The following is a 12,320-nucleotide window of genomic DNA, read 5'->3' on the forward strand; positions in this document are numbered from 1 at the left end:
GTGTGCATTGCAGCCCAGCTTCAAATCGTCTCAGGCACAGGAAATGCAATAAAGTTACCTGGTATCATAAGGGTCCCCAGGTGCTAGGCAGAAACAGACAAATCCTCTCTGAGAAAGATGATCATCCTCCTAGGATTCAGATTCTTTCCGTATTTTTTCAAATTCAATGAGTGGCATGCCATAGAAAATCATCAGGCAAACAAGAAACAAACACAACATGGATAAGAACGGGTATAAACAACAAAATAAAAACAGACCCAGAAGTTATTACAAACACAGGGAGGGGGTGGAAGTCACCAGTATGTCAGTCTATTGATTAAATTACCAGGAAATGTGTTAATAAAAAAAGCTGGGGAAAATAGAGAACTGCACACAAGAAGAGAAAGTAAATTTTAGTTTATGAAGGAAGGATGGTGCTATTTATAAAAAATAATTTGTTAGGTATATGAATCTTTTTATACCTTTGTGTACCTTTTTCTGTGATATATTTTTCCCAGCTAGTATTTTTTTTTTAAGATTTATTTATTCGACAGAGAGAAGAGAGTATGTGATCATGAGCAGGAGAGAGCATGAGCAGGGAGAGGGGCGGAGGTAGAGGGAGAAGCAGACTCCCTGCTGAGCAGGTAGCCCAACGTGGGACTCGATCCCAGGACCCCAGGATCATAACCTGAGCCAAAGGCAGACACTTAACCAACCGAGCCACCCAGGAGCCTCATTCTGTTTTTTTTTCTTTTTCTTTTTATTATTATTATTTTTAAAGATTTTATTTATTCATGAGACAGACACACAGAGAGAGAGAGAGAGGCAGAGACACAGGCAGAGGGAGAATCAGGCTCCATGCAGGGAGCCCGACGTGGGACTCCATCCCAGGTCTCCAGGATCACACCCTGGACTGAAGGCAGCGCTAAACCGCTGAGCCACCCAGGCTGCCCGATTTTATTTATTTGACAACGAACACGAATGGAGTGAGGAAGGGCAGGAGAGAAGCTGACTTCCCACTGAGCAGGGAGCCTGATGCGGGGCTCCATCCCAGGACCCCGGGATCATGACCTAGGCGAAGGCAGATGCTTAACCAACTGAGCAATCCAGGCGCGCCCCACCCTCCCGCTCCAGCTGGTATTTTAAAATAAGCTCAAGAGCCCATCATTGTGGGCTGATTTAAAACTTCATCTGTTGGAAATCGGAGAATTAGGCCTATACCAACAACCGCAGAGAAAAGCATAGATAAAAACTTTAATGCTTTGAAAAAGATCTAGATTGGCACAATGTACGATAGCATTCTTTATGTGTAATGCATGTTATTGTCGAATTGCCTCACTAGTAGCTGTACAAATGGGATTGCTTAGTGATGAGTGTCATACAGGGTTGTGTCCCAAATCCTTGGGTGGAGGAGAAAGACTTGCTGCTTTCTTAGGAGAAAGTGAGATATTCGTTAGTTGTAAAGAATAAATGTTTTTGTCTTTAAGACCTAGAAACCTTTTTTTTTTTTTCCTGAGTTTTAACTAAAGTCTCCTGGTCACTTTTTCTCTTTCTACAGAATGAACATGTCGATTACGTAGATGTTGGTGGGGCTTATGTAGGACCAACTCAGAACAGAATCTTACGACTATCTAAGGAGCTGGGTCTAGAGACTTACAAAGTGAACGTAAATGAGCGTCTTGTACAGTATGTCAAGGTAAGTCTGACATTTTACTCAACCTGTGGGAGAGCATCGTATTTGAGAAAACATTTTTTTAAGATTTTATTTATTTATTCATGAGAGACAGAGAGAGAAAGAGGCAGAGACACAGGCTCTCCGCAGGAGCCCGATGTGGGACTCAATCCCAGAGCCCCGGATCATGCCCTGAGTCAAAGACAGACACTCAACTGCTGAGCCACCCAGGCGTCCCTGGTTTTGTTTTTAATTGTTTTTTCCTCAAAACAACTGTACCAATAGGCTCTCAACTTTACAGCAATTATTCCACCTTTTCTTTTTCTTTTCCTTTAAAAAAGAATCCTTGTGGACTCTGGGAATCACTGCCCCGGGTCAGGCCTCAGCTTGGTTCTCCTCTACATCATCCACTGTTGCCCTTGGAGGCTGCACTCTCACCCCCAGTCCAACTTGAGTGGGGGTAGGAGGCTCTCAGCTGTTTTTCTGCTTCATCCTTGATGGGGAATAGTGGGGGGCAGGAGTCACCTGTTGCAGACACCCACAGACACAGAGCCCCAGGCAGCCCCTGAAGCACCTATGAGGCGATTCTAAGGCCCTAAGGACCACTTCTTAAGACTGAACACATATTCATTCTCATTCTTACCTGACATTTTTTTTAAGATTTTATTTATTTATTAATGAAAGAGAGAGAGAAGCACAGACACAGGCAGAAGCAGGCTCCATGCAGGGAGCCCGACGCAGGACTCGATCCCGGGTCTCCAGGATCACACCCTGGGCTGAAGGCGGTGCTAAACCACTGAGCCACCCAGGCTGTCCTTACCTGACATTTCTTTGCACACTTTGATAATTTCCTCTGTATTGGGCCTGGACTCTTGGGAGGTCTAGCTGGGTTGTGTAGTTTCATGCTGTTGAAATGAGACTGTTTAAACTCTGCTGTTATCCATGCAAGAAACGGCAGCTGTTGCCAGTGTTTTTCTGTCTTACTGAAGCCAAACATGGAGCAGCTGGGGTCTGGAAATGTGCCTTGGGAGGTCAAGTTCTGTGATCTGCCCCTGAGGCCCACTTCCTGGAACTAGCATCACGAGGGCAGGCATAATTGACTAATTTTTTTGAAGATTTATGTATTTATTAGAGAGAGCACATGGGAGGAAGGGGCATAGGGAGAGAGAATCTTAAGCAGACTCCACACTGAATGGGGAGCCTGACACAGGGCTTGATCCCATGACCTTGAGATCACCACCTGAGCCAAAACCAAGAGTTGGGCACTTAACTGAGCCACTCAGGTGCCCCTCATTTACTCATTCTAATGCCAGGATTGCCATGCCAGTAACCGCATCATTTCTCAGCAGCTCTACCCCAGGCAATCACGTAGGTCTGGAGCCTCCAGGGACTTTTGGGCTTCAAGTTAAGGGTACTTGTGATGTATGCACACTGACACACAATCAGGGGATTGTGGGAAATTCTGATAGCTGGTTTGGGATGATTCGGGATGCTTAGGGGAAGTGTTTGGCCAAATTAGGTTCAGAGGTCAAGGGAGGAATGAAGAAAGTATAAAAGTATAAAAAATTATACAAAGTGTTGATGAACACTGGCTTCCATGGGCTTCACAATCAAAAAGAGAAAAATCCCTTTGCTTCCCCACTATATCTTTTCTGCACGGTATGGTGTTTCCCTGGACTAGTCAATAATAACAACAGTGAGAATGATAGCAACTAACATTTACTGAACACTTTTATGTGAATTAACATATTTAATGTATTCACACTCAACTACTCGTTAAATGGTCATGCAAATTCACTGTCCAGTCCAACTGGAAAGCAAGTGAGTCTGATGATTGTTCTGGAATCCGAGCAGACTCATGCTTATAATCTCTTCCTCTCTAACATTCAGGTGCTGAGAGATTTTTATTTTCCCTGGAGGCTCACAGTAAACAAGGAAGTGCTTTTTTGTTCTTGAACTAATGACATCCACCTTTTTAGGCAGGCACAGTTACCCGCATTTTACAGAGGAGAAAGTTGAGGTTCAAGAAGTAAAGCCAATTGATAAGTAATGCTCTACCTACCCTGTGAGCTTATACTGTTAATGAATTTTAAGACTGACAAGGTAAACTAAAGATCACTCTTTTTATTTAAGACATAATCTCATTTAAAGAAAAGATGGTCTTTAAAAATACTATTAAACTATCCTCTCACATACTTTAACCTGCCAAAGAACACATACTTCCCCCCCAAGTTAGACAGCAATGTGAAGATAAAACAAATAGTGGGTCAGTTAGAGGTTAACTTATTTTATCTGAAAGAGTGCCTTTCTGCTAGTGTTTCTAATAAATCATATCATTTCTGCAATGAGAAATAATCAGTGTAGTAGATGTTTTTATAATGACTAGGGAGCTATAAAGTGAGGAGGCCAGATTAGGGAAATTTTATATTCCATGTAAGATTATTAATAAACCATGTAACAAAACATAATTCTACTTCTTTAAAAATATCTCAGCTCTCACTGTTCCATCCACTTTTGGGGAGACACATGGACTTTTCCCCATCACCGTAGTGTATCGGGTTAATATTCCAAATTATCTTTGTGGCACTCTCTGTATCAGCTCTCATGACAACCTCAGCTTCTATAATCTACCACAGTGCATTCTTTTCAGTAAGTAATACCAAAGTGGTGGTGGGTGAATCACCAGAAGATTGCGATTGTGTAGTTAAAACTGAGCCATATTCTTTGTGGCTCAGATTGCTTCAGCTTTTAAATTTTCCCAGTATGCAGCCTTAGAGAATGCCTCGATTATTTCTTCTGTCAGCAGACTGACATTCCTCCAGTTTCAGTTTATTCCAGGATGATTTTTAGTATTCACCAAAGAATTATTCTTGACCTTTGGTAGATTGCATTTACAGTGCAAATTCTGACTTGACAATGTGGAGTTTCAAGCCTGAGCCTCTGAGCTGAGCAATGGGGATAAACGTTCAGTGGTATTTTGCACCCTGTAGCCCTTCCCAGGGAGTCTATTTACTTCATGCATAGAAGGTTCACATCGTTATTGCCAAATTCATTCATTGGTTCAATAAATAGTTACTAGATAGTCTCTTCTGTATAAGACATTGTTCCAGGCTGGAAATACAGTGGTAGACAGACAAAGTTTCTGCTTGCATGGAGCTTACCATTAGCTAACATTTCTGCCTGTATCCTTGGATCTTATGAATAGAATACATATTCTAATTCTAGTTTGGTAGATCCTGATGCTTTTTTCTTTTTTAAGTTTGTTTGTTTCTGCTTGGTTGGCTTTAGTAATCTCTACACCTGATGTGGGGCTTGAACCCACAACCCCAGGATCGAGAGTCACATGCTTTACTGACTGAGCTGGTCAGGTGTCCTAGTAGATCCTGATTCTTATACAAAAGGTTCTTGAACAGGTTTTCTAATGTAGTAAATTTGATATGGGTCTATTTAGGAGACTCTGATTTGTGAAATTAAATCAACCATGTTGTCTTTAACTTAAAAGGTGGATTTGAAGTGGCATCAGCTAGGTGTGTTTAAAACATTCTCTTTAGGGCACCTGGGTGGCTCAGTTGGTTAAACGTCTGCCTTTGGCTCAGGTCATGATCCCAGAGTTCCAGGACTGAGCCCCTGGTCAGGCTCCCTGATCAGTGGGGAGTCTGCTTCTCCCTTTCGCTCTGCTCCCCGCTCCCTCCAGAGGTACTCTTTCGCACGCTCTCCCTCTCAAGTAAATAAATAAAATCTTTAAAAAAGATTCTTAAAAATTCTCCTTATTTCTTCTTTTCCTTTGAATGATATAAGGGAAGCAGGTGGATTTGAATGCTTCTTGGATTGATTGATCCATAACTTGCATTAGTAAATTAGATGCACCATTATAATTATTTTATGAGTAAGTTTCATTGAGTTGCGGAGACTTTTTGTTAAGTTTTGCAGTGCTAAGTCTTGGAGAGGAAGGAAGAAACGCTTGATTTCTTTTTTTTTTCTTTTAATGGGATCTTCCAGATCTTAATAATGCAGGTAGGGTGTAGAGAGGGCGAACACTGCCTCCAGAGATGGAGCAAGGCATTTTGCAGGCACTGCTTTGAAGGAGAAATCAGCACATTTCTGCAATCCCACTTTCTCCTAGCTTTCACACCCTAAATGAAAATCGAGACTATAAATATATACCACACATTTCTTTTTAGAGAATAGTGTGATGAAGATTTATTTGAAACAACGCAGGCTTTCCTGATAGTAACAGCTCACCAAGCAAGTTTTCCTAGTATTGTTTCTGTTCTTCCCACAGCCATTTACTTCAGGTTTCTATGCCAACAACTGAAATCAGAGGCTTTGCAGAATGTGTGTGCTCTGGAATACTAAGTAAAAATTTTTCTGTCGTTGCTAAGAGGTGAACTTTGTTTTAGCCAGTAGGCCATGCTGAAAGCAGAGGATTTATTTTTTCATAGTTTGTCTTAATGCTCGCCAGAAATAGCTGCGTCTTTGACCCCTTGATTTATAACAGAGTGTTTCTTTTGGATTAGGGACATGTATTTTTAAGCTGCTTTCAACACTTTTCCATACTAACTCACAGAAGGTGTATCTTTTGTGTTCAAAGAAAGTTATGCTTTCACTTTCAACTCTGCTCGGTAGGAACAGCAAGAAACCAAGGCATTAGGCTTCTTGTGGGGATGTTACTTGTTGTGTTTTGGTCTCCTTTCTTTTAATCACGTAAATCCATCCCTCCTCACCCCGTGCATAGGTATTGCCTTCCATCTGTAATGTGCCTATACTTATGTCACCTCGTTTGAGTTGCCGAGTGATCCTATGAGGTAATAAGCATTTCCTCCCATCTTACAGATGAGAAAACTGAGGCTCAGAAATCTTAGGTGTGCCAGAGTAAGGCTTTCTAGGTCTTGAGCCCAGGGTTCTACGGATCACATCACATCATTCCTTATCCCACAGGCATAAAGTCAACTTGTAAATCCTTTTAATAAACTACTGTGAGGTATGACAAAAATCACCTTACCCTAGAGGGTTCTGAAGTCCTAACATGCAACTCAGGTGGGAGGAGCTCCTGCGGACCTGGCCTCCTGTGGACACAGGCACATCCTGGGGAAGTGCCGGGGAGCCATATGTGATGCCATTCACCAGGGTGGCTTCTTCTCTTGCATCCTGAGCCATAAATCTGGAGTCCCTCTGGCCTTCAGTGAGCAACTGACTCCTGAGCAACCCCCAGGCCATCCCAGTCAGGCACAGCAGGCTGAGGACTACAGATGAGTTCTATTACTGTGTTAAAATACGAAGTCCAGAAGTCTAGGGCATGGTTTGGAATTGTTGGTTATGTATTCTTTTTGCTAAGCGATTTATGTGAACTCATTAGTCAAAGTATGATGGAGATAAGAGTATTTTATTTTATGTCATTATATCCTGCTTGATTTAAAAAGAAAAAATAATAAAAAGAAAAAAAGGTAAGGTGCCTGGGTAGCTCAGTCGGTTGAGTGTCTGACTCTTGATTTTGGCTCAGGTAATGATCTCATGAGTTGTGGCAGGAGCCCTGCATCGGGCTCCATGCTCAGTGAGGAATCTACTTGAAGATCCTCTCTTTCCATCTCCCTCTGCCCTTCCCCCCCCCTCTAAAAATAAATAAACAAGTCTTTTACAAAAAAGAGAAAGAGAGGATTTAAAATAATTTATAAAAGTCAGGGTAGAGATGAAAAAAAAGCCATTTAGGTAAGAACAGGCACATGGTGATGAGAAGGTACTCATGATAAGAAATTCTGTTTGATCATAGAAATGAAGTAATATAAGAGGGATTATTTGCTTTCTTCTCTAAATTACAGTTATATATGGGTTCTTAAAAGCAAAGAATAACCATGTTCATATATTTTCACTTTGATCTATCATTTAGTACAAAGATATATGGATGTCACTTGTAAAAAATAGTTTTTAGTAACTTCTATTCTTTTCCACCCTCCATTTTAAAAAGACTTCATTTCTTTCTTTTTTTAAATTTATTTCTTGTGTTTACAGGAGAGTGTAGACAGAAATTACTCTTAAAGCCTTATACTGTTTAGAAAACTAGGTCAGGATCACCTGTGTGGCTCAGTTGGTTAAGCATCTGCCCTTCTCATGTCATGATCCCAGAGTCACAGGATAAAGCCCTGCATTATACACCTAATGGTTAAGATAAATTTTTATGTTATGTGCATTTTAACACAAGTTTTTTTTTTGTGAGAGAGAGAGCCTGTACATGTGGGGTGGGGAGGGGCAGAGAGAAAGAGAGAGGGAGAATCTTAAGCAGGCTCCATGGTCAGTGTGGAGTCTGAGATCCCATGACCCAAGATCATGACCTGAGCTGAAAAAAGTTGGATGATTGACCAACTGAGCCACTGAGGTACCCCTACAATTCTTTTAAAAAAGGGAAAAAAACAGAAGGAAAAAAAACATAGCAACTAACCTGACTTTTCTATATATTGGGATGTCACTTCAACCACGTAGAAGCTTTATGCTCTACAAACTAAATCAGAGATTTCTCCCTGAAAATTTATAGGAAAAAAGGAGAGGCTTTGAGAGAAAGTGGCTAATGTTGACCTAGCTCTATTTTTTTATTTTTAAGATTTTTAATGTATTTATTTGAGAGAGAGAGCGAGAGCACACGTGTGCATAAGCAAGGTGTATAATTCAGTGACATTAGATATATTCACACGATTGTGCACCCATCATCCGTTCACAGAACTCTTTTCATCTTCTTGCTATTCATTTTTATTTTTTATTTATTTATTTATTTATTTATTTATTTATTTGAGAGAGAGAGCACGAACAGAAGGTGGGGAGAGGGAGAAGCAGACTCTCCACTGAGCTGGGAGCCCAATGTGGGGCTGGATCCCAGGATCATGGGATCATGATCTGAGCCGAAGGCAAAGGCTTAACTGACTGACCAACCCAGGGACCCCTTGCTATTCATTTTTAATAGTTCATCACAGCAATCCTTTTCTAACCATTCCTTGAGAAGTTGTCTAGAGTCACCCTCTGTGACTCAGCGAACTGGCTTTCAGTGGCAGCACAGAAAGGGCATTCGGTCAGACACAAAGGATTTCTCTTAAGGCTGTGGAGCTTTGCAGTCACCTCCTCAAGTGGGGCCTGGGCATTGTGGTTAATGGCAAAAAGAACCTTATTAGTGGAATGAAACATCACATAAGCAGCTTCCTTAAGAGAAATTGCTCTAGGCTCCATGATAACCCAACTGCTGGAGGTTCTGAGTTTTCAGATTATAATGTAGTTGCCAGTTTGAGATCACAATCTCCTTTTTCCTCCCCCTATTTTCTACTCCCTCCCTAGTCCGACTTTCTCCCTATTTGCCCCCTCTGCAGCCCCTACCTTGCCCCCACAGTACACACCCACTATCCCAGCCCAAAGACTTAATCATTGGTCTTGAAGTTTCAAACTTTTGTAGAATAGCCTTCTAACAGTTGAAACCTGAAACACCCTTGAATGTCTTTTTTTAAAGATTTTATTTATTTATTCATGAGAGAAACAGAGAGAGAGAGAAAGAGAGGCAGAGACACAGGCAGAGGGAGAAGCAGGCTCCATGTAGGGAGCCTGACATGATACTCAATCCTGGGTCTCCAGGATCACGCCCTGGGCCAAAGGTGGCACTAAACCGCTTAGCCACCCAGGCTGCCCTAAACGTCTTTATAAATCCCATACCTGGTCCATTCTGGGCACTTCCTGAAGAAGGGAAGTTCCGGTGTCCCAGGAGCACACATTGACCCAGCCAGAAAGTCTTTGGTGTCCTTGCCTTGTCCTGCCATTTAATGGGATTGATGCTGCCATATGTAGCCCTTCATTTCAGGCCTGGACTTTAATAAGCTTTTTCACTTCTATGTCAAGTTCATTGAACGAATACCTTTTGAAGACAGGGTGGACTGCAGAGTTTTAGTAAGTGGCAGTTTCCCCTACTTTAGAGGTAGAAGAATGCCATAAGAATGCACATATTTGGTTCAAGGTCCTACAGAAGTGAGTGAGAGAGACAGACAGACAGATATGGAAGTGGAATTGATAACTAAATTTAGCACACATAGAACTTGAATCTGAAGGGACAGATAATGATCACAATGTGGATACCTTCTATTTGAGCAGTCTAGTATTGTTTGCATAACACTTCATTTTGCTGTTTGCTTTGTGTTTGGATTTTATGCTGCCAGAAGAAGAAAATTCTGGGTGGAGTCACAGAAAATGTGAGTGTTAATTATAGTTAATTGTAATGATCACTTTGATCCCGAAAACTGTTGAACTGAGTCCTTTTCATATAAAGGACTTTACTCATGGCAGGCTCTCCAAGCAGAGGGATCGATTCCTGGACTCCTAGTCCATTACCTTTCATTCTGACAGCGCTTGTGTCATTTGTCAGACTCAAATGATACGCTGGAAACCTCAGGCTGAGATTTAATTTTGTGTGTTTGCCAAAGTACCCAATGGCCTAGTTTCCACAGCCAGATCCAACAGATAAATGTCTCTGTAAAAAACCTCAGGCTTCCGACACGATGGGAAGAAATCACCACTGGCCCACATTTGGTGCCCAGGGGGAGTCATAAAAGTGGACTCTGAAGCACAGATATGGGCACAGTTGCTCATTTACATAATTATTTGGGCCAAAAAAGCCCTGAGTGTCCCTGACTTTTCCCAACTTGTAGATTTTTAAAAACTCCTCTGATGTTCAAATGTAGGAAAGATTGTGCTGAGGATTTAATCGCTCCTGGTCCCCTCTCCCTCCCACATCTCCACCGTCGTGATCACAGGAGCCACTGCTGAAGCAATTCCATGCAGTAGAGTGGCAGGGCTGCATCTGCCCAATCACTGGGCGATGCAAGGTGAATGCACTCAGTTCATAGCCAATCTGGCAAGAAGCTCTGCTTTGACCTTGACCCTCTCTACTTGCTCTGACGTACTTTCTCATTGTACTGCCTGGTTTCCAGGGGCAGAGTCCCAGCCTCGATACTCAGCACAGAGCACTTGCAATTTTAGCTCGACATACAAGCAATTTCATTTGATTTCTCCTGTTTGACTCAGTGTTGTGGGATGACATACATTCTTGTTCAGGAGACGTTCACATGAGACTGTATTCCCATTAGGGTCCTTTGGAAACTAAGTCCTTTGGTTATCAGGACTCCTCTTTCTAGTGCCTGTTCTTTGTGTTCCCTCAGGACCCTGCGAGCATCAGCCAGAATAGGAAGAAAGCATACCTAAGGGAATATTTTCTAAGCAACACTAATCCCAAAAGTGTTTTGCCAAAGAGGGAGTTTCCTGGTCAGATGTATTCTGGAAATGCTCCATGTTCTGCCCCTATCGTTGAGTGCCAAGATGTCTGTTAGCATATTAGGAGTCCTATGAGAACTGGCAGAAGAAAATTAAACAGAAAGACTTTAACTATAAGCTGAGATGTCCTAGATCCATGACCATGGAGCCCATTTTCGGGGGTTCATCCGTAAAGAGTAAAGTGAGAAATACTCACACAGGAAATGGTTTTTGAGATTTTCATCTTTTTCTCTTCCCTTCAACACCTGACACATAAGGAGTTCGAGTAAATTTGATGGTAGTATTGATGATGGCTGTTTTAGAAAAGGTATGTATGTGGAGTTGATCGTTAAAAATCAGTGCTAAATTGGTATTCATTAGAAGATCTTGTCTGAGGTGGGAAAAGAGGGTGTCATTTTGCATAGAAAGAGGCTGGACCCTTTCTGGAACCTGGAGGAGCTAGATGTGATAGGAGATGGGCTCTACATGCAAGGCTTGTATCCCCCCCTTTTTAAAAAAAGGCTTTTATTTATCCATTTGAGGGAGAGAGCAAGAGAGAGCACAAGCAGGGAGCAGGGCAGAGGGAGAAGCAGACTCCCTGCTGAGGGGGGAGCCCGATGAGGGGCTCCATCCCAGGACCTTGGGATCATGACATAGCTGAAGGCAGATGCTCAGCTGACTGAGCCATCCAGGTACCTCTATATTTCCCCCTTGTATTCCTCCATTTAATGAGTATTTCTTGGAACACTGGTATATACAGGCAGTGTAGGAGATACAAATATGTGTGAGGCATAGCCCTTGTCGGGTGCATTGAAACTAGTTGGGTAAGTTCTTACATAAGTCAGTTTAATAGTATAGAAAATAGTGAGGTGCTATGAGCAACAAACAAAGTGCTCTAGTGTGTCAGAGGCAGCAGAAGTCATTTCCAGCTTCGGCAGCTAGGTAGGATCTTTGGGACCATGTTTCTCCCAGAGCTATATTTACTCATGCCAACAACCTCCAGACCTAGAAAGCACATCCTCTTTTTTAAAAATTTTATTTATTAATTCATGAGAGACACAGAATGAGGCAGAGACACAGGCAGAGGGAGAAGCAAGCTCCATGCAGGGAGCCCGATGTGGGACTTGATCTCCGGCCCCCAGGATCACGTCCTGGGCTGAAGGCAGTGCTAAACCGCTGAGCCACCCAGGCTGCCCCTAGAAAGCACATCCTAATAGGCTCCCAATGAAGGATTCAGCTCAGGGTCACTGCAGGTCCAATCTTCCTAACATCTTAATAAAGCTGTTCTGGAAAAACAGCCACTCATCCTCACAGTATAACACGTTCATCTTTTTTTCTAGCCGCCTATTTCTCCTGAGTTAATGGCATTTGTGAAAGAGGAAAATGCTCTGTCAATGAT

The 12,320-nt window shown here is 42.3% G+C and overlaps 1 protein-coding gene across 1 annotated transcript in view; it reads left to right on the forward strand.

Moving 5' to 3' along the window:
• Positions 1–12,320, forward strand: part of MAOA (monoamine oxidase A) — a 70,501-nt gene that overhangs the window by 31,097 nt on the left and 27,084 nt on the right. Inside the window, exon 3 of the mRNA XM_026012243.2 lies at positions 1,538–1,675. Within this exon, the coding sequence (XP_025868028.2) occupies positions 1,538–1,675 (138 nt within the window). The remainder of the gene's footprint in view (positions 1–1,537; positions 1,676–12,320) is intronic.

Source organism: Vulpes vulpes, chromosome X (assembly GCF_048418805.1).
Source record: "Vulpes vulpes isolate BD-2025 chromosome X, VulVul3, whole genome shotgun sequence".
NCBI classification, from domain to species: Eukaryota; Metazoa; Chordata; class Mammalia; order Carnivora; family Canidae; genus Vulpes; species Vulpes vulpes.